The 20,613-nt window shown below is 53.7% G+C and overlaps 3 protein-coding genes and 1 long non-coding RNA gene across 5 annotated transcripts; 3 read left to right on the top strand and 1 right to left on the bottom strand.

The window, feature by feature from the left end:
• Nucleotides 1-285: 285 nt before the first annotated feature.
• On the top strand, nucleotides 286-3,748 carry HOXB7 (homeobox B7). The gene is made up of 2 exons (XM_033183356.1): nucleotides 286-796; nucleotides 2,907-3,748. Exons 1-2 carry the CDS (start codon nucleotides 397-399, stop codon nucleotides 3,158-3,160), a joined length of 654 nt encoding a protein of 217 aa, XP_033039247.1. The 5' UTR covers nucleotides 286-396; the 3' UTR covers nucleotides 3,161-3,748.
• Nucleotides 3,749-4,584: 836 nt separating this feature from the next.
• On the bottom strand, nucleotides 4,585-20,574 carry LOC117067168. The gene is made up of 2 exons (XR_004430642.1): nucleotides 20,344-20,574; nucleotides 4,585-10,531 (listed from the first exon to the last, which is right to left on the bottom strand). It is a non-coding gene; the product is annotated as an uncharacterized LOC117067168 (long non-coding RNA).
• On the top strand, nucleotides 5,973-15,209 carry HOXB6 (homeobox B6). 2 transcript variants are annotated; one of them, XM_033183355.1, is made up of 3 exons: nucleotides 5,973-6,482; nucleotides 12,725-13,249; nucleotides 14,303-15,209. In XM_033183355.1, the coding sequence occupies exons 2-3, from the start codon at nucleotides 12,835-12,837 to the stop codon at nucleotides 14,560-14,562; spliced, it is 675 nt and encodes a 224-aa protein (XP_033039246.1). In that variant the 5' UTR covers nucleotides 5,973-6,482; nucleotides 12,725-12,834; the 3' UTR covers nucleotides 14,563-15,209. The 2 variants fall into 2 exon arrangements, with proteins under 2 accessions (XP_033039246.1, XP_033039245.1); XM_033183354.1 differs by lacking the exon at nucleotides 5,973-6,482 and having other exon boundaries at nucleotides 11,028-13,249.
• On the top strand, nucleotides 16,948-19,677 carry HOXB5 (homeobox B5). Its single transcript, XM_033183352.1, has 2 exons — nucleotides 16,948-17,805; nucleotides 18,467-19,677. The coding sequence occupies exons 1-2, from the start codon at nucleotides 17,244-17,246 to the stop codon at nucleotides 18,712-18,714; spliced, it is 810 nt and encodes a 269-aa protein (XP_033039243.1). The 5' UTR covers nucleotides 16,948-17,243; the 3' UTR covers nucleotides 18,715-19,677.
• Nucleotides 20,575-20,613: the final 39 nt, after the last annotated feature.

Raw genomic sequence — 20,613 nt, 5'->3', positions numbered from 1 at the left:
GGGGGGGGGTGACAACACGGATCGCCCCGAGGTTATTTTCCCTTCCACTCAATCTCTTCCTCCCCAAATCTCGCCTGCAAGCTGCTTCCAGCCCGCAGGAGTCGGCAGCGGCCCTTGAGCCCCTAGCCCCCAATCCACAGGGTTCGGCTATCCCATTCATTATTGATCATATTTTATAAATCCAACGCCACACAATTTTTTCCGTATTACCGGGAGCCGTGGGGAGGCGGCCCGGCCATTGGCGGAGGGGACGTCACGTGGGCAGGGTCACGTGGTCCGGAGAGGAAAAAGGGGGTCCTTTTTGGTGTAAATCTGGACTCTAATTCTGTAATATATCAAGGAATCTCGTAAAACCGACACTAAAACGTCCCTGCCTACAAATCATCCGGCCAAATTATGAGTTCATTGTATTATGCGAATGCTTTATTTTCTAAATATCCAGCCTCAAGTTCGGTTTTCGCTACCGGAGCCTTCCCCGAACAAACTTCTTGTGCGTTTGCTTCCAACCCCCAGCGCCCGGGCTATGGAGCGGGTTCGGGCGCTTCCTTCGCCGCCTCGATGCAGGGCTTGTACCCCGGCGGGGGGGGCATGGCGGGCCAGAGCGCGGCCGGCGTCTACGCGGCCGGCTACGGGCTCGAGCCGAGTTCCTTCAACATGCACTGCGCGCCCTTTGAGCAGAACCTCTCCGGGGTGTGTCCCGGCGACTCCGCCAAGGCGGCGGGCGCCAAGGAGCAGAGGGACTCGGACTTGGCGGCCGAGAGTAACTTCCGGATCTACCCCTGGATGCGAAGCTCAGGTAACGCCGCGCACCGAGCTGTCCCGAGCCCCAGGGGCCGGGGCACATTACCCGGAAGGCGCCCCCTTCCCGGCAGGGCGCCCCTTTCCGCGTCCAGAGTGCTCCCCAGCCGGAGGTCGGCCTGGAAGGCTGCACCCACTGGGCCGCGACCCAGCAGGCCGTCCCCGCCCCCATATTTGCTCGGTGCTCTCAGGCTCGCTCTGCTTCCCGGCGGATCTCTCTTCGCCGACACCACGGCGCTGCGAGCCCCCAGCCCGCCCCCACCCTTCCTCTCGGCCTTTTAGCTTTAAATATTTATCAGCAGTGCCGGCACGGGCTGGAGACGAGGCCGTTTGTCTTGCGGAGGAAGGCCGGTGTTTGCAGAGAATAGCTATTAGGGTCTCCCCCCTTCTCCCCCCTTCCCAGCTAAGGCTCTCAGCCCTGGGTGTGTCCCACTGCCCCAGCTCGGATAAGGTATGGGGGAGGGGGCCATAGCGCTAAGCAATTCTCCCCTCCCCCTTCCTTTCCAGCCAACCCCGCTCCCCCATTATTCCCATCAGGACAATTAGAGGTGGGCTGTAGAGGTCTGGCGGGAGGAGAAAAGGACCCAACCAGGGACACAGAGCTAGAGAGGCAGGTGGAGGGAGGGGGCTGAGGCCAAGGGAGATGAGCCTCCTGATCCCAGTGAACTTGGGTGGGGGAGTGGAACAGGAGAGCTAGAAAGGGGCAGAGGCTTCATGGGAGTGCAACTGGTTTCCTCAGGTGCTCTTCCTAGGGCTCCTAGGAACCCCTAAAGAACTGGCCAAGTTTGGAGGTGTCAATCCAGATAAGTGGCTCTCTTCTTGGGGGAGGGGCTAGGACTCTCTGGAGCCAAATAAAAACTTAAGGAGTGCAGTTCACCCAGCCAGCTGCTACAGGAACCCCAAGAGGCTGAGGTTCCATGGAGTCCCTGCCAAGTCTGATCCAGACGTCCTTTTCTGCACTGTTTCAAAGCAGATGAACGTGGGAGCTAGCCCCAAAGTCCAGAAGACCCAAGACTCATGGTCAGAGGCACCCAACCCAGTGATGATCAGGGGCCAGAAGGAGCCCGGCTCTCACACCATCAGTATTGGTGGTTATAGACCCCTTTACCTGCTCAATGGTTTAACTGCCTTTCCAGTTGATTTATCAAAGCCCCACTTTTTCTGCTCATAAGCATTTCAGCTTGGCTTTTATCTAACTTGAAACTAGGGCCCCTAGCCCCTCCTCCCCTGTCTCCTTCCCAGGAGGGCTGACATCAGCACCTCTTTCAGTCTCCTCAGGGTTCTGGGCCTAACGCAGAAGTTCCCCTCTACCCTTCAGCCCCCACCACCCAGATACTCCATGTTCCATCCTATCCCAGGCTGCTGTCTCTTCTCTTCCCCTGTGCCTTCCTGGAGGCCCAAAGATTGCTTTAGAGAGCTGGGCTGTCTAGGCAAGCAGGCAAGCAGGACAGCCTGGCCCTGGCTGAAGCTTAGCCACTCACTGGAAAAGAATCATCAGAGGGTCACTGCTGTCAGACCAACTCTGCTCCAATGAAATCTGCAAATTCTTACCTTCTCATTCCACAACATGCTGGGGATGAGTTGGGGGGACTGGGCCTTTGGGGCCCCTTTGTCTCCTTTTCTTCTTGGGAAATGCTCTCAAGCCAAGCCTGGCACCCCACTCCAGGGTCACTTGCATGGTTTCTGTTGGTCTCTACTTGAAAGACCATCAGATCAGCATTCAAAAGAGGGGGTTTAGGGTCCTTGATCCCAGAGAGTGAAAGGAGGTTTAACCTCCCCTCATCCCACTTGCACCCCTTAGGAGCAGAGCCTTTTAAGAGCCAGCAGGTTACTTTCCTGGGTTCAGAAGCTTCAGGCTGAAAAAGACTTCTTGGATGGAAAATAGGAATGTTTGCCTTGAGAAGCCTGTAGAAAATTATGCAATTAGGGGAAACTGCAGCTGGAGTAAGGACTGGGGTATGGAAAGCCAGAATTTGGTTTAGTGGGAAAATGGGCTTCTTCACCCTTCGACTTCAGATTACATATAGGGTCTAAAAGAGAGGTGGACACTCTCTTGGCGTATTCTGTATGATTTTACTCACTGATTTTCCTCTAAATACTGTGCACAGGAACCGACCGCAAACGAGGCCGCCAGACCTACACCCGCTACCAGACCCTGGAGCTGGAGAAAGAATTTCACTACAATCGCTACCTGACTCGGCGGCGGCGCATCGAGATCGCGCACGCGCTCTGCCTCACGGAAAGACAGATCAAGATTTGGTTTCAGAACCGGCGCATGAAGTGGAAAAAGGAGAACAAGATCGCTGGTCCCGGGACCACCGGCCAGGACAAGGCTGAAGCAGAGGAGGAAGAGGAAGAGTGAGGGACAGAGAAAGGGCAGAGGAAGAGACATGAGAAAGGGAGAGGAATAGAAGCCCAGCTCTGGGAGCTGAATCAGGAAACTCAAATCAAATAGGGAAGTTAAAAACAAAAACAAAAAAAAACTATTTAAATGAAAGGAGTTTAAAAACATTTTTAAAGGAGAAAGGTGAAATTTTGGTTTTTCAACACTGAAAAAATACTACCTATAGGAAAGTCTGTCAGGTTTGGTTTTTTTTGTACAATATGAGAAGGACATTATCTACCTGTTCTGTAGCTTTCTGGAATTTACCTCCCCTTTTCTATGTTGCTATTGTAAGGTCTTTGTAAAATCTTGCTGTTTTGTAAGCCCTCTTTAATGCTGTCTTTGTAGACTGTGGGTCTGGACTAACCCTGTGGTTGCCTGCCCTCCTGAGCCTCCGCCTTCCCAGTAGTGGCACCAAAGGGCCTTAGGGAGCCCCAAAACCTACCACTCGCGTGTTCCCCAAGCGCCTGGCTGCTGCTCCTTGCTCCCCATCCCCCGGCCCCGTGCTCCCTTTTACATTCTATGTGTATCTAAAGGATGGAAAAATAAAACCCAATTAAAAATAAACAGATGCCCTATTTTCTGTGTCTTCCTAAAGCTGGGAAAGGGTTCAGCGTTAGCGATGAGGAAGCTTCCCAGAGCCCCTTGGCTCTGACTTGTGATGCAGGTTCATTTCTGTGCTGAGTTTGTTCTTTTTCTTGGTGGTGCCTCCTGCTCTGGGGGCTGCCAACTAGTGAACCCCGATATTGCACTCATGCATTCCCTTTACACGCTTTTATACACATTGACATACACGTTGCACAGTCACATGTGTTACAGGCTGACATCAGATACGCACTGTCACAGTCACAAACACTCCTATCCATATGTTAACAAATAAACATACAGGCATTCACATAATACCAAACCCACGCCCAGAACATATGCATTCATGTTCCCACACGCTCACAAGTAAACACACATTCACACTCGCAGACACATTGATACCAGCGTACATTCACACACTGGCTTATAAACACAGATTCACATTTGCCCCCAAGTAAACGCATTCAGGAGCCCACACGCTTAGTCACACACGCTCACAAAACAACAAAACAAAAACCTCACAGTTTCACAAACGCGCTTCCTCATTCAGACCTGGAAACCAAGCTGCGGGATCTGGATCTGGGCTGCAGCCCAGGCACAAAGACGGAGCTGAAATCCAAGCTGCTAGGCCCCATATGAAGGAACAGTGGAAGGAAAGGGAAAATGAACACCCAAATCCACTCTGGCTTCTTGGGTGGCGTTGGGTAGAGGCCAGGCCCTAGAGTAGAGGCCTCTCAGTCGGCGCAGAGCAGCCTCCAGCTAGGGCGCTCACGGCTTCTTGCTTGCACGGCAAACATTTTCGGCAAGAGCTATTATTTTATTTTATTTCGATTTATTTTACTTTCCTTTGTCTTAATTTATCTCGTTCTAAATTGACACAGACGACCCAAATAAAACTTTAAAATGGGGGTGGGGGAAGGGAATGAGTCCGGGAGCAAGATCCTGAGCGGTGCGAGTTTACCAGACTGGTGTGGCCGCATCCCGACCGCTCTCGGAGCCTGGCCTCGCCACGCCCGGGGCTTCCTCCGCGCCTCTCCGCCAGCTCTCTCAGCCGCCGCTAGCAGCCTGGAACCATCTCCGCAGCACATAGAGAGAGGAGGAAAAATATGTGGGGGGAGGTTATTTCGTTTCCTCAATTTGGGCATTGGTAGGTCAACTTGAAAGACGGGGTTATTTCAGGGGACCTGAGAAACCCGGGCTGAATTTTTATTTTGTTTTTTGCTTCCAAACACCCGCTGATTGCAGGACCAAAACTTAGAGGATGGTGTCTATGCAGCTAGATCCGCTGAACTGATTTTTAGCATTTATCCGATTATAAACCCTGGATTGTTTAAATTTAAACAGACTTTGGACAGAAAAAGGGAGGGGGGTTGGTTTTAGGATAATCTGTTGAATTTGAATTTGTATGTAAAATGCTTCTAAACCTGCAGTTTCCCCCATTAACGCCCTGCAGAGCGGATGGGCTGTCAAAGGGAACCTGGACTTGCCTGCATTTGGGCGGGAGAAGCCAGGATCCGGCTTTACCCTCCCCCAGTTTCTGGGTTGCGGAGGCGAGAATCTGACTATCTGCCTTGGCCCCCATCCAGGCCACTTCTCGTCCTGGGGCAAACACTAAGCCCTAGGGGATTTAAGGCCCCCATGCCTGCAATGTTGCAAGCCTCACAGGTGGGGGTCCTGCCATCTACAGGGCTAGCAATGAGGGGGCCAGTTCAGAGGGGGAGAGGGGACACTGAAGCTTTCATTTTGCCCTTATGAAGGTGGCAACTCTAGGCACCGGCTCCTGCTCCTGCCTCACCCCCAAATTGTCTCAGAACAGTCCCTATGCAGAGGATTTGGGGTAGACTTTTACTACAAGAGGGAGCAGAGCTTCTGTGGAAAATAGGGAGGTTCGGAAAAGAACCCCCTTCCCAGCGGTACGGTTACGGCTTCTCCACTCTGATTCCCTGCCTCCCCAAATCTCACCTCTTCTCAGATTGGGGTTTCCCCAAAAAGAGAGAAGGAGAAGAAAAGAAGATGGCGACTGAGAAAAGGGTTGCTGGTGGAGCAGCCATGAAGAAATGCAATAAATTCCTTGTTGTTTTATGAAAATTTACAACTTTGTGATAGAAGTTTATGAGTGGTTGAATCCAGCGATTGGCCGGCGCCGGTCATGTGGCCGGGCGATCGTGAACATGAACTTTTTATCATTTCCCTGGTGGTTATAATGCAGCATTCTTTTGGACACCACACCTAGGTCGGAGCACTGTCGTCCTTCAGGGCTCCAGCCTCTTGATATTTTTATACTTCAGTATCAGCTCGATAGAGCAAAAGAGAGAGAGGACGAGAGAGGGGGGTGAGGAGAAAAGAGAGAGAGAGCGCGCAAGAGGGAGAGGGAGAGAAGGAGGGGTGGGAATTACACAAAGAGAGAACCAAAAATAATTTTGATAAGTTAATTTTCTCACTGATCTGGGATTTTAGTCACCATGGAAGGTAAATGGACAATCTGCCCAGGATCGCAGCCCGATACTATTTTTCAAAGCCAGAACTTACTCCGTTTTCTATGCAAATGTCAGAAAAATGAAACACCGTCTCTCCCAAGTCAGAGAAGGGGAAGCAACGGCTCTCATGTTGGGACAATATTATCTGGAAGCTGAAGAAGAAACTGAACACTCCTTCTTTCCTCCCTACCCATTCCTTTCAATCCGGAGGGGAAAAAAAAATCCCAAGGTCTGCAAAGGTAAGGGAGATTCTACAATTTTCTTGTTCTTTTGCATCGCTTTTGTGTGTGGGGGGTGGGGCTTGGGTTTTTCTCCCTCCTCTCCCGCTCCAAGACGGGGGCTGAACCCCATCTCTGGGCGCTGCAGGGAAAAGCTTCCTAGGAAATTCGGAGGTGGAGAGAGGGGTGGCTGCTTCCTGGAGGGGGAGCCAAGGCAGGGAAAGCGGGAAGAGGAATCAAAAGAGGGCCAGGAGACCAGCTCTAAGTCGCCTTCTTAAGCTTGGAGGAGAGACTCAAGCAAGGGGGCAGCGAAAGAGAGGATGGGGGGGGTATCTGGACTTCAGTGGCACCTAAAGAAGCCAGTCGTTATGGCCTCCGTGGGCTTGCCCCCTCCCCCTCCTGCCACCCCTCCCTTGTCCCGGCCTCTAGCTATTGCCCCCGCGCAGTTATCTTGCCTGGTGCGGATATCTCTGGGTTCCCAGAAGCATTGGCATGTGGGGCGGTGGCGTTAAGGGACGTCCTGGTCTCTATAGGGCCTGGAATCTCCGCCGAGGCCGGCGAGGGAGAGGAAATGGCTAGAGAAACACAGAAAAGACAATTCACAGAGAAATGTTCACTATCTCCCTTCGGAGACATTTTTGAAATTAAAGGGCTATGGGTGGAGACACCAAAAACGAGGGAGACCCCCCCCACACCCACCCACCAGGAAGCCTGCCCGAGAATGCCCAAGTATCTCGCCACTGCCACTCCCGCAGGAGGGAGCCTCGCTCTGCAGGGAGACAGTTTTGTGGTTTTAATGCGGTAGGTTGCAGCTGTTGGTTTCTGCACGATATTGCTTCTATTACTTGCGTTGTATTGGTATGGGATGTGTGGATTTCGGTGGAGGAAAAAATTGCCATGTGTATGTCTGATATGATAACATTTCAAACTTTCCTGGGTCCAGACATGGTGATTGTGAAGAAGCTGTTAAGTGCATTTTTGTTTTAGGCTTGTAAATAAAAAAAAAAAAAAGAAAGAAAGAAAGAAGAAAATAAAAAGAAAATCCAATTATGGGACCTAGCGGCGTCTAAACTGAAAAGCTAACTGGCACTGAGCTCAGACAGTCCCGTTCCTCGGGTGTCCAATTTTATCCCTCAGTCAGGCCTTCTAGAGGGTGGGGAGGGCAGAGAACCATTGGGCAGGAGACAGAGATTCCTAAAGTAGCTGGTGGGGTGGAAGTAGGTGCCAGCCTTGAGGCAAGTACTTTAAAATGAGGTAAGGGAGTTTCTGGGGAAGCTTCCAGCCAAGAGATAAGTGATGTTGGCTGTGCAGGGCAGGAGAGATTGTGATTTTTAGTTAGGTTTGCACGAACATGTAATTGCTTTTCTCTTTCTTAAGACCAGATGCCTCGGGCCTCTGGTTGTCCCGGAGTTACAGGGTCTGGGGCGTTTTGGAAGTGGGGATATATTTATTATCCCAGTCCTAAGCTAGGAGAGGGACGACGCGGCCACTTGTGGCACGAAAAGAGGCAGCTCTGTGGCCCCAGGTAGATGCCCTAGGTTCAGGCCCGGCCTGAGAGCCCGGAGGGACCGCTGGGCTTCGTAGCGAGAGTTCTCCGCCAGCACCCACGGCACTCAGGGCCTATTCTCAAGGGAAAAATTTCCCAAACCCACCCATACTAAAGGTCTTTTTCTCCTGTAGTCTTGGAGGGTTATAAATCCTCCCTTAGACAGTGCGCTGTGACCCAAATTATGCGGTTTGCTGCCATCTACCGTCCGTTCAGAGACAAGCGGCTTAGGGGCCGCAAGCCCCGCGACACTGTCCAGCGGTGCCCCCGACGCCTGGAGACCCGGTCGCGCAGGATCCACGGGATTCGGGGGATTTCGGGCCCACGCCGCCTCTCTCAGCTGGATCTTGGTTCCCCGGTGTGGGTTAGAGAAGTGTCTCCTTCACCCATCATCCCCAATTTCCCACTCCCCCAGTCTCCGCCCATCCCAGCCACAAACCTGGCGGCCGGCAGGGGAAGCGGCTTCCTCTAGGGCATATTTTAAAATGTCTAATTCTGCTTCCAGCGGGCAGGGGCCCTGAATCAAAGAGTAGAGGGATCAGAGACAAGACCCCCACCGCCATCCCCACCCCCACCCCCACCCCACCAAGGTGCGGGAGAGGAAGAGGCAGCCTGAGACATCCGAAGCCAAGGCTGTTCAAGGTTTATTTGGTTTTCTTCTCTGCCAAGGGAGGGGACCCGCAGGGCAGGCGCCGGCCCCGGCAGTTCCACTCGGTTGTCAAAAGACAAACCGGGTCTGTGTTCTCCTGGTTGGCTGGTGGGTCTCGCCAGTTCCTTGGTTGGTGGGTTCGTGGTGAAGGAATTGAACGGAGTTTTCTGGAAACTGTTGATGTCTGCAAGCGAGTGTCAATCCCCTCCCCCATTCTCGATCTTTTCAAGCGAAGTGGACCTAAATATGATTTGGGAAAAATTTGGAAGTGGACTGAGGCCAAATCATTAAGGAATCACACCGTCGTAATTTCCGTTCCTGTTGGACCCTTCACACCGGCTTAACTCGACCACCTTCCCAAGAGGGAGTGGCCAGGGCTAGGCTATGCGCCTCTGCTGCAGCGTTTGAATATTGGCCCCTGTCTCACGGGTTACTGATTAGCTTGGGCTTTCAAGCCGTAGGAGGAAGCTCTAGCAGTTCCTTTAAAGGTGCTGTGGTCCCATTCCTGGGTGGGGGTGGGGTTCCAGGAAATTGCCTGCGGTGCCAGTCAGACCAAGGTGTTCTCAGAGTCTGGCCCAGGGCTAGAGGAGCTGATGAGGTTAAGGTGCCTGGTGGTGCTGGGGACAAACACTGTGGCTGCGGCCCCCACCCGCTTTTGGCGCTTCTGGAGCAGCTCTTTTCAGCTTTTCTGCAGCGAGAGTGACTTTCTGGTGGCTGTATGGCCCGGCTCAGCGAGGTGCTCTATAGGAGGCCCCGAGGGAACCAGCCGTGGAAGGTCCTTGGCCCCTCGGAGATGTTTTACTTTTGGACAATCCAAAAGACATGTAGAGAAGTCAAGCTGGTACATGGTACTGAAACACTTCAGGGCCTTTAGTTGCGCCCTGGGTGAGGGGAGGAAACTGGGAGAGTGGGCTCAGCGCTACTGCTCACTCCCCTTAAAGATCAAAGAGGATGCCGCTCATTTGCATAATGAAAATGAAGTCTTTGTACTTTGATTTGGACGGACCAATTTTAGGGCAAAGTGTCTCATCTAAAGAGCCTCCCTCAACCTATGGGAGTGATCACTCAGTACCCCTGGGAACATTTATTTATGTTCCCCAAACCCAGAGAAACAGAGTCCAGGGTGAGAATTGAGTTGAAATATTTTCATCCCACCCCACCCCAGCCAAAGTTGGGAGTAGTGGGGGAAGGTGCTCATCACCCCCAAAGAGCTGAGGGAGAGGGCCTTATAGCTTAGAGGAAATCAGAAGCCTGGACAATGTCTCAGCACCCCCCCCCCCACACCACACACACACACACACACACACACACACACACACACACAAAGAGGCAAATATCCCTCCTGAGGTTACCTATCAAGAATTTTTCTCCTGAACTGAACACAACTTAGGAAACATTTTCCTGGGAACTGGAATGTGTTAGCTTGCCCACAGGACTGCAGACTCACAGCATAGAAAATTACAATTATAAATCCTGCCTGTGGGGTATCTGTGTAATTCCTCTGTTATGTACTCAAGAATTGGTACACACTTCTATCCATCTCTCTGAACACACACTTCCTCGTTGAGGCAGGGAGAGACACCCCAGACTGGCGGATGGCTGAGCCCACTGTGTATTTACATATTCCCCCATGGAGACAGACAGAGGGCGGTGGACCCAACCACAGACAGATTCGTAGGGATCTGGCTCCAGAAAGGAGTCGGTCTCTGGCCCGCCCTGCCCGCCTGCTCTTTTTCCCAAACAAACAGATCAGACGAATAAATGCTCATAAATACCTCTGGGCTTAGATAAGAGCGATGAGGCGCTATTTCCTTTCATGCCCGACTCCAGGCGCCTAGGCTCTGCCCGTAGTGGCTCCATCTCCAGACAAGCAACCTGCAGAGGTGAGGTAAATTTGGGGGCTGTGATTCTAAAGATAGGGCAATTATTTTCCTGCTTCTGACACAGGGAAATGCTCCCTTCCTCATGAGATCTTATTTTGTTCAGACTCCACTGAGAAAACCACACTATTTAGTGCTAGGATGGGGACACTGTTGGGCCAGGAGGAGGCACGGAAGGCTGAGGCCCAGGGCTCAGCCTCAGCAGCAGGGAGGGAGGTGCATGCAAGCCCTCTCTCCCACTTCCCCCCCGCCTCCCGTTCAAATGGCCCCTAGTCCTCTCTAGAAGTGAGCCCAACCATAGCTAGGTTTGGAATATTTATCCTTCTTCATTATCAGGGGGTTTAAATTTGTTTTCTTAAATGCTTATCAAAAACTCCCATAGAGTCAGGTTAGGAAGTGATTGGAGGGACATCCAGGGATGGCCATTTTGCCATTAAGGTGCAGCCTAGAAGTTGCCCTGAGTTCAGAGAGCCTTGGAGACCATGTTGCAACCAAATAAGTTCCCACCCTTGGTCATCTAAGCTCAGTCCTCTACCACATTCTCTAGCGTCTTTTACCATCTTCAGTGGGGAGAACTTGGCCAGAAAAAGGAGCCCTAAGGAAGGACAAGGCAGAGGAGGGTCAGCCTGGCCTGACATCTGACTTTGTTCCATGCCCTGGCCCCTTCTTGTTCCCAGGTGTGAAGGTTGTCACCCTTCACTATGTGGCCTGTGGATCCATATTAGAATGTTGGAAATGCTCTGTGGCCCTGTCTCCCAGCCTGGGCTCAATGCTCATTTTTCTTGGATGAAAAAGCCAGAGATATACATTCTCTCACACACCCAAATTTGTAAGAGAGCAAAGCTGATGATATGAACATGGGGTGTGGGAGGGAATTGTAGCGATGCTGAGACACAGACAGAAGGGAGAGGGAATGCTGGCTGATGGCTGGAAGCTGCCTGCTGCGTCCCCAAGAGAACGCAAATGCCCTTCTCTCCCTATCAAACTAAAGCAAAAACCAAGTCTTGGGAAAGAATTAATTTCAAAAAGAACAGGCAGCTCCTACAGAGACTTGGAAGAAGAGTGAGGGTGCCTTTCTTCCCGGTGGTCTCTGACTGCCTCAACTATCAGGAAGGTTTGAAGCCCACAACTGGAAGAAGAATGATTTCTTCCTTGTCCCCAGATTTACAGGGACATACTTGATTCCTGAAAATCCTATAGCCCAGGCTATTCTTAAGTCTTTTGGGATTGCAGAGGGTACTGAAGTGAGGGTTGCAGGCAGGATAGGGATCAGACAAATAAAGCCGCCTAGGCTGAGGGATACCCCTCACTCCTTCACTCCATATCGCCAAGTGAGGAGAGGGTTAGTCGCTTTCCCCAGTGCCCCTTCCCCTGTCAAGAGTGAGAAGCTGCATACTAGAACCAGGCAGAATGTTTTGAGTAGCCGCCCCCATCGCCACCTTCCAAGAAGCTCCTAGTCTAGCCACAGAGCCAGAAGGGGAAGCTTGGGCTCAGTCCCTCCTGCCAGCTCCTCCTCTTCTGGGTCTTCTAGGCAGTGGGATCTGGCCTGCCCCCTCAGAACAGAAGGGTTGTGGAGAAGCAGGAACAATAACCCGAGGCTTGGAGGAGAGAGATCAGATCTGATAAACAGGAAGAACAATGTTCAAAACCTGGGGAGGAGGGTGTTTCTTCTTTGCTTGTCTTAGCGGAGAACTCTTCTCACCTTCCACCGACATAAAACCCTAGAAACAAATCTTCTTCTTTAGTTATCTCTCAAGGAGATTCAGAGACATTTACCCACCCCTCCCTGGAGAGAAGGGGCCCAAGCAACGCAGGGGTTAACTTTTCTGAAAACACAATTAACTTTTTCCAATCCTGCGTGGGGTAGGAGAGAGATATATTTATTTAATCACCCGGGAGTGGGGTGGTCTCAATCTAAACGCTCCCTCCTCCCTCAAAGGCACAGAGCCTGTTTCACAGATCCTACGTAGGTGGAACAGGACGCGCTGTGTTGTTGGGGAGAGAGAGAGAGAAAGGCGAAGGAGAAGGAGGAAAAAAAAGGTTGATAGGTTTGTGCGCGGGTCCCTCGTGCGGGCTGCGCTCCTCCTGGGTGCTATTTGACAATTCCTGCCTCTGCCATTGGTCAGTGTTGGATCAGATGGTTGTATTTCCTTCTGGCCCTCACTGGCACCTCGCCATCCCCCCTCAGCTAAAACCCAATCTCGGATATACTACTAATAGGCGCGGCGCTCGGACTATAAAACACAACAAATCATAAACCCGGCGGAGCAGCAGCGGCCGTGCGCGCCTCCCCTCCCAATGAGTTCCTATTTCGTGAACTCCACCTTCCCCGTCACTCTGGCCAGCGGGCAGGAGTCCTTCCTGGGCCAGCTACCGCTCTACTCATCGGGCTATGCGGACCCGCTGAGGCATTACCCCGCGCCCTATGGGCCAGGGCCGGGCCAGGACAAGGGCTTTGCCACTTCCTCCTATTACCCGCCGGCGGGCGGTGGCTACGGCAGAGCGGCGCCCTGCGACTACGGGCCGGCGCCGGCCTTCTACCGCGAGAAGGAGTCGGCCTGCGCACTCTCCGGCGCCGAAGAGCCGCCCCCGTTCCACCCCGAGCCGCGGAAGTCGGACTGCGCGCAGGACAAGAGCGTGTTCGGCGAGACAGAAGAGCAGAAGTGCTCTACTCCGGTCTACCCGTGGATGCAGCGGATGAATTCGTGCAACAGTGAGTGAGACTTCCCGTCGCCGTCGCCCTGGCTCCCCGGGCCCCCACCCCGGGACACAGAACTAGTGAGCGCCCCCTGCCCCAATCTCCCACAGGGTGCTGGGTGGGCATCTCAGTTAGGAGATAGAAGAAGATTGGGTGCCTGCCCGGGGTCTCTCGCTGTGTCTCCTATTAGGCAGGAGTTACAAAGTTTGCAAAGTCCCAGCCGCACTGGGAGTAATGGGGAGCGAGTGTGCTCTCCTGGGACCCCTGGCCAGAGCCGGGGTTCCAGGACAGGAAAGGGAGCAGGGGCCCGCAGACACGGGCTTGGCTTTACTTTGCGCCCCCAGCCCCCCTCTCCCAGCCCTGGTAGGGTTCCCCAACCAAAGACAGCTCCATTAAAAACGGAGTGCGTCATGTAAGGGGGTAGGAGGTGACGCTGAAGAGGAAGAGTTGAGTCTGACTGGGACTGTGTTTCCCTGAGGGTGGGGGGCTGGGGCAAGATGAGGCACCAGGAAAGGGGTGGTAATCAGAGGAGGGAGGAGGAATAAGGGGAAGGAAGAGAGAGGGAGCAGGCGGAGCGAGAGAGGAAGAAACAGGCGCGGGGTCTCAGGTTGGATTATTTGTTGGCCTTAAGTCCCAACTGATGTCCATTAGCCGGACTCGAAAGTGCGGAGCCGTTAATGTGGACTATGGATCGATCTACGTCATTACGGATTAAGGGCCTGGATTTATCACTGGGTTGGCGGAATGAGGGTGGAGGAGAAAGATGGATGGAAAGCGAGGGAAAGACAAGATGCAACTAGGAAGAGACACACCTGACCAGCCCCTCCCCCCAGGCTCAGGTGGGAGTTCAAACTGCTCCTCCCCTCCCCCATCTAGACAGACGGCACAGGCCTAGGAGACCAGGAGGGAATCTGGAGGGGGCGCTGGAGGAGTGCGAAAGTGGGGAAGGGAACCGGCAGAGTGGAGGGTATCCCTGTACTGGCTGGAGTCTGTGTTCGAGGGTCGACTAGGGGAGGGGGCCCTGGGCCCGGTGACCCCAGGCCTCAGCATCTCCACTCTGCGTAACAGGTTCCTCCTTTGGGCCCAGTGGCCGGCGAGGCCGCCAGACATACACGCGTTACCAGACGCTGGAGCTGGAGAAGGAATTTCACTACAATCGCTACCTGACGCGGCGGCGGCGCATCGAGATCGCGCACGCCCTGTGCCTGACTGAGCGGCAGATCAAGATATGGTTCCAGAACCGACGCATGAAGTGGAAAAAGGAGAGCAAACTGCTCAGCGCGTCTCAGCTCAGTGCCGAGGAAGAGGAAGAAAAACCGGCCGAGTGAAGGTGCTGGAAAGGGAGGGAGGACGCGAGGGGAAAGGCCTGTGGGGAGCCAAGGGCGTCGGAGAGACCCGGGAAGGAAGGCTCTCGGGTGAGGGAGCCAGGAGACCTGCTCTCCAGCGCACGACAGGCGGGGCCCAGCTCTCTCCTCCACGCCCCCGCCCGCACAGCTCCCGGTGGGTGCTCTGAGGCCTCACTACTCGAGCCCACCCAGCACCCCGCGCGCCCTTCCTTCCCGAGGAACTCGCCTCAGCCTGATCAGGCTTCCTGGTGAGAACTGAGGATCGGACTCACTTGATGTTTCCTGGAAGCAGAGCAAAATGCTCTTGTCCCTGTCGCGTCTCATTTCGTCCATGTCCCCCATGCACGGTTCAATGGTAGATTCGCTGTCCCCTCAGCGGAGGCCTTGAAGACTCCCTGATCCCAGACCTGTCGTCTCTCCCACCCCCTCCCCAAAGCCACTGGAAGGAGCACATACTACCTAGAAGTAAGAAGAGGAGCCTCAGAAGAAAACAAAGTTCTATTTTATTAATTTTCTATGTGTTGTGTTTGTAGTCTTGTCTTAGCTCGGGACGTGAAATACTTCGATGATGATAATAATAATAATAATAACAATAATAAAGATGTGAAAACTCGACGCTGGGTCACCTCCGATCCTCCCCTGCCGTTTTTCCCTCTCCCCTCAACCCCCAGCCTCTCCATCCGTCTTGAGCCAGAATTCTTCAGCAAAAGCGGGAGCCCTGGCCCGCTGAAGCGAGCTCTGTTCGACTGGGAAGTTACAGCTGAGATAAAGGCTGGAGCGATCAGTCCTGCCCAGGCCCCAGCGCTGCGTTTCCCTGGTGCTGAGGCTCACAGCCGCCTCTCCCCGTGCAGACTTGGGGGATGGAGACGGGCTGTTTCCCTCTCATTCTCTAGCCTCTCCTCCTGTGTCCACAGCACTAAGGGAGCCACTGAGGCCCCTAAAGCTCTCTTGAGGAGACGGAGCCATCGAGTCTGGGGGCCTCTGCAGCACACCTTCGCAGAGACCCCTGGCCTTTGGCCCGTCCACATGGCCAGGTTTTTTCGCCAGCCTTGGCTCTCTGCTCCTGGCCTGTGGCTCGGGAGACTAAAACATGGGGCCACTGGATATCTCTCGCCCTGTAGCTGAAGGCTCCAGGTGCCCCTTCCCACCTCAAGTAGGAGGTCAGCCTCAAGTAGGAGATCAGCCTCAAGCAGGGGAATGTAAAGCCACCAGCCAGGCACAGGCCGAAGGGCACAACTTTCCCTTGCTCCTTGGAGACCCCAGGGCAGGAGGCCAGGTGATGGGGCATTTAGTGTCATCCTCTCAACCGGGAATGGCCCATTCTCTCTCTGCTTGCACCGGCACCCAGAGGGCAAGTTACGGCCACTGTTTTCCTTTATTCCTCCGCCCTCTGGCTTCCTTTACTATTTTTAAAGAAAATAATCCCCTCCTAATAGGGGACCAGCTGCGGGAGGTCTCTGGCCGCCCAGGGTGCTCAGCAAAGCATGCGGGTCCTTGGAACCCCTTTTCCGGGAAGGCGGCTGACACCAGGCAAATTCTCAAACTGCCCAGCTGCGAGTGAGGGGCCTGGAGTGGGGCCTCCAAATGCAGTAGCCTAGGACGAGGGGAAGGGGCTCCGCTTTACAAACTCTCAGACACATGTTACTACTCAAACCCAAGCAGCAGACGCGGTGGCCGCTGTGGTCTTTTCGGCAACTAGGCCACTTAGCCCCAGCTGTGTTCGGCTTCTGGGGTCCCTGTCCTGCTCTGTCACTTCTCACGCCTGGGTTAAGGACCACCAAGGAGGTCAGGAAGGGGATTTCGAACTTCCAAGTGGCCCAGGAGAAGTGAACGCTTCTCTTGCTTGTTTTTCAAGCCTCCTGTCCAGTCCTGCCGGCTCGGCCTGGGCGCTGTGGACCGGCAACAGCAGCCCCACCAGGATGCAGGCAGGGCTAAGCTCCCGGGGAAAACCCGTTACAATAACTGTTTTTCACACACAACTTCCAACCCTTCCCCCATTTCCGCCTCCAACTCGGAGACTTGCAAAGCCCGAGAAAGGGAAAAGCAACTCAATCTTTGATCTTCTCATCCAAAGTTAAAATAATAACGACAGTGATGATGTAGGGAGAAGGAACCAAATAGAGAGGCTAACCCCACCCACAAGAAAGTGGGTAAAAAGCCCAACCCCTGCTCGAAAAGGCTCAACCCTGTGGCTGAGCCTTGGCCGGGTTTCTTTCTCTCCCGGCGGCTGCAGGGAGCCGACAGGGAGTCAGCCGCCGCCGCCATGGCGGTCTCCCGCCCGCGCTCCCGTCGATCGCCGGGAGGTGGCGCGCTCTGCTCAGAGGCCAATGCCAACCTTCTCCCAGTTTCTCCCCCTTCTCCTTTTTCCCCCTCTCTCGGAGGCTCACATTGAATCGGCCCTAACGATTCTCGGATCGTCATTATTTGTAACCATAGAGCATGAATTACCTCTTGAGGTCATCAGCGAGAATTTACGACTGGTCAACAAAAGCACGTGATTCCCTAACGCCCCCCCACCCCCCTTCCAACCCCCCCATATTTGGCCGCATACATAGCAAAACGAAGTACAGTGCATCGCTATAATTCATTAATACATCATAAATCGTGAAGCACAGGGTTATAACGACCACGATCCACAAATCAAGCCCTCCAAAATCACCCAAATGAGCTCGTACTTTGTAAACTCCTTCTCGGGGCGTTATCCAAATGGCCCGGACTATCAGTTGCTAAATTATGGCAGTGGCAGCTCTCTGAGCGGCTCTTACAGGGATCCCGCTGCCATGCACACCGGCTCTTACGGCTACAATTACAATGGGATGGACCTCAGCGTCAACCGCTCCTCGGCCTCCTCCAGCCACTTTGGGGCGGTGGGCGAGAGCTCGCGCGCCTTCCCAGCGCCCGCCCAGGAGCCCCGCTTCAGGCAAGCGGCTTCGAGCTGCTCCCTGTCCTCGCCCGAGTCCCTGCCCTGCACCAACGGCGACAGCCACGGCGCCAAGCCCTCTGCTTCGTCCCCCTCCGACCAGGCGACCTCAGCCAGTTCCAGCGCCAATTTCACCGAAATAGACGAGGCCAGTGCGTCCTCGGAGCCGGAGGAAGCGGCGAGCCAGCTAAGCAGCCCCAGCCTAGCTCGGGCGCAGCCAGAGCCCATGGCCACCTCCACAGCCGCGCCCGAGGGGCAGACTCCGCAGATATTCCCCTGGATGAGGAAGCTTCACATCAGCCATGGTAATTCTCTCTCTCTTTTTTGTATTCTCAGCTTTCCTTCTCTGCGTTTTGGGGTGGGATGGGGGAAAAAGGAGAGCTTGGCTTTACCCTAAATATAGATTCATTTTTCCAAGGGGGAGAAGTCTCTAAGAGGGGCCTCATAGCTTGGTAGACAGAGCCAAACAGGGTCTCTCTGTTAGAGGGGGGTATTTTTAATAATTTGTTTCAGCTTCGGCTTAGGTTTTTATTAGCGCAGCTGTACCAGCTTTAGAATAAAGGATGGGGTTCATGTAATGTGGGGAAGGGTTCTGCTTACCCCTGAAATTTTGAGACTGCCGCTAGCAAAGAAGGGGTGAGCAGTAAAAGGAGCTTTCCAGGGCAAAAGTGCAACCGCTCTCCTCCCTCCCGGGGCGAGCGGCCGCCTGAGCCCAGCCAAGGGTGAGGCACTAGGAGCGAGCAAAAGACAAAGCCGGGCGCACTGGCTGCTGGCAGAAGTGGGGGATGCAGGAGAAAGGGGTGCAGAAATCGAGCTTGAATGTGGGCATCTGGAGTAGAAAGGATTGGAGCTGTGGTGAGCTGGGTGCCGGGACGCCTGGGTCCTGCTCCCCTGCCCCCTCCCACCCAGTGCCCCCTCCCTTAACCGGAATAACGTTGCCTTGCGGCTTTCCTCTGTCTGCTCCAGATATGACCGGGCCGGACGGGAAAAGGGCCCGGACCGCGTATACCCGCTACCAGACCCTGGAGCTGGAAAAGGAGTTCCACTTCAACCGCTACCTGACCCGGCGACGGCGCATCGAGATCGCCCACGCACTCTGCCTGTCCGAGCGCCAGATCAAGATCTGGTTCCAGAACCGGCGCATGAAGTGGAAGAAGGACAACAAACTGAAAAGTATGAGCCTGGCTACAGCCGGCAGCGCCTTCCAGCCCTGAGCCTGCCCAGAGGAGCCCAGCGGCCCAGGAGCCCATGTCACCCCCAGCCCTGGCCCCTCCAATCCTCCCCGCGCTGCCGCCGCCCGCTGGGGACCAGTTCCCACAAGCCTGCCTCGCCCCGGCCTTGTGTTACGATATTTCGTTTGGTCTTAGGTCTTCCTGTGGCTCCCTCTCTCCTGGACTGGTTATCTTGTTATTATTGTTAATAATAATAATAATTATTATTTTCCTTCCATGCTCCCAACTCCCTTCTGCTTGCCCCAAATCCGCCAGCGTTTCTGAATGTTTGTGTCTGTGATTGCAGTCCTTCCCCCAGGACAAAAAAAAAAAAAAAAAAGAAATTCGCATGTTTAATGTGAACTCTCCCCTCCCCATCTGTGTTCTAACTTATTTATAAAAAGATGATCGCTGTATTTTGAGTTTCAGCTAGAAACTTCTGTAAGGGGCAGCAGTTGAGGTGGGGTAGTGCCGCAGTGGGGCCAAGCTGAGCTGGCCTCAGAGGTGGAGTCTCTTTTCATTCTCTTCTTCCTCTCTCCCCACTCCCCAGGCCCAAGTCTCCTAGGGGCTTGGTCTTAGGGTGGGAAGGGGCTAGGGAGGACCAAAGGGATAATATTGAGAAGAGAGAAAGAAGATAGTGAGATTTAAGTTCCTGCTGCCTGGGTAGGCCCCGCAAGGCCTGGTCTGGGAGTATACGGAAACAAAAATGATCCTCAGTGCAAAATGTCTTGTGTATTTCTCTGTGAATCCATGGGTCCAGCTAGAGGGCCCAAAGCTTGTAAATATGGGGATAGTCTGGGTCAGACCCATCTCTCCCTTACCCATTTTGCTTCCAAGACCATTTGTAGTGAGCGAGTGGATGCTGTGCTGCCTGTGAAATCTCTTTGCGGGGCCTGTCTCAGTGATTCGCTTTTGGTATTTGTTTGTAGCTTTCCTGGAAGTCAAATAAATGTTTCCCCCACTCCATTGCCCTTCCACTTGTCTTTTCTCCGAGGGGTCTGCCTCTTCCATCCCAGGCACACCCTGCACCATTCTCAATAGATCTGGGGTGCAGGGAAGAAAAAGTAGGCTACTCCCCAACAGCTCTTCTCAGCCATGTAAGTCCCTGGCTTGGTCAACAGTGCTTGGGCTAGAGAACAGACCTTCGTGCCTGGGGAACTCCAAGGCCCAGAAACCCCATGTGGGGCTGGGGCAGGGGAAATGCTGAACTAGACTCTATCCTGGTCTTCCATTAGCTGGCCAAGGAAGCCTCTGGAAAACTCTTCTGGGAAAGTAATTTGGGCCTAAGTCCTCAGCGGGAGGCTCCTAGCCTTTTGGGAGTGGTAGAGGCCTGCCGAGCCCCCTGTCTCCTACTCCAAGTCCCAATTCAGCTCTGCCACCAACTAAAGCAAAAAAAAAAAAAAAAAAATCAGTTGGATTTCGAAGGATTTCACTCATCCTCAGCCTTCCCTACCCTTCTCAAGGGCTCCTTCTCTCCAAGGGTCCAACTGATCTTCCCTCTTGATTAGGAGTTAGGGTCCTTTCAGAAAGACCCCTGGTTCCCCCTTCAGCCTGGCCCAGGGCCAGGGCCCAGTCCACCTCCATCCAAGTCAGCCTCCACCCTGATCGCAAGAGTCAAGTCTGGACACTTACCCGGTCAATCCCTTCCAGCTTGGCCCAACTTCTTACCGGACTTGGGGGGAGGGGGAGCTGGTGAGGAGGCAGCCGAGGGTCGTGGAGGCTCTACTTGGTCCTCCTTTCCCTTCACCCCTTGACTTTGTCCCCCTTTGTCGATAGCAAACTATCCCAAAAGTCGCTATGACATTTAGATGTCAAATGGATAGGGGTTTTATCTCGAAGTTAGATCGTAAAAATCGCCGAGAAGTCAGACAGATACCCCTCACTGGCTCGAGAAAGTCACGT

The sequence above is a fragment of the Trachypithecus francoisi genome, unplaced genomic scaffold, assembly GCF_009764315.1.
Source record: "Trachypithecus francoisi isolate TF-2019V2 unplaced genomic scaffold, Tfra_2.0 Lachesis_group20, whole genome shotgun sequence".
Lineage (NCBI taxonomy): Eukaryota > Metazoa > Chordata > Mammalia > Primates > Cercopithecidae > Trachypithecus > Trachypithecus francoisi.
Note: the sequence above shows the minus strand (reverse complement) of the source record. Positions and strands in the feature narration are given on the sequence as shown.

What these genes read in the sequence shown, in the direction of transcription:
- HOXB7 (XM_033183356.1), top strand. Translation starts at nt 397, where the DNA reads ATGAGTTCATTGTATTATGCGAATGCTTTATTTTCTAAATATCCAGCC. An exon ending in CCCCTGGATGCGAAGCTCAG is followed by an intron (nt 797 to 2,906) that starts GTAACGCCGCGC and finishes TACTGTGCACAG; the next exon opens with GAACCGACCGCAAACGAGGC.
- HOXB6 (XM_033183355.1), top strand. Translation starts at nt 12,835, where the DNA reads ATGAGTTCCTATTTCGTGAACTCCACCTTCCCCGTCACTCTGGCCAGC. An exon ending in GCGGATGAATTCGTGCAACA is followed by an intron (nt 13,250 to 14,302) that starts GTGAGTGAGACT and finishes TCTGCGTAACAG; the next exon opens with GTTCCTCCTTTGGGCCCAGT.
- HOXB5 (XM_033183352.1), top strand. Translation starts at nt 17,244, where the DNA reads ATGAGCTCGTACTTTGTAAACTCCTTCTCGGGGCGTTATCCAAATGGC. An exon ending in GAAGCTTCACATCAGCCATG is followed by an intron (nt 17,806 to 18,466) that starts GTAATTCTCTCT and finishes TGTCTGCTCCAG; the next exon opens with ATATGACCGGGCCGGACGGG.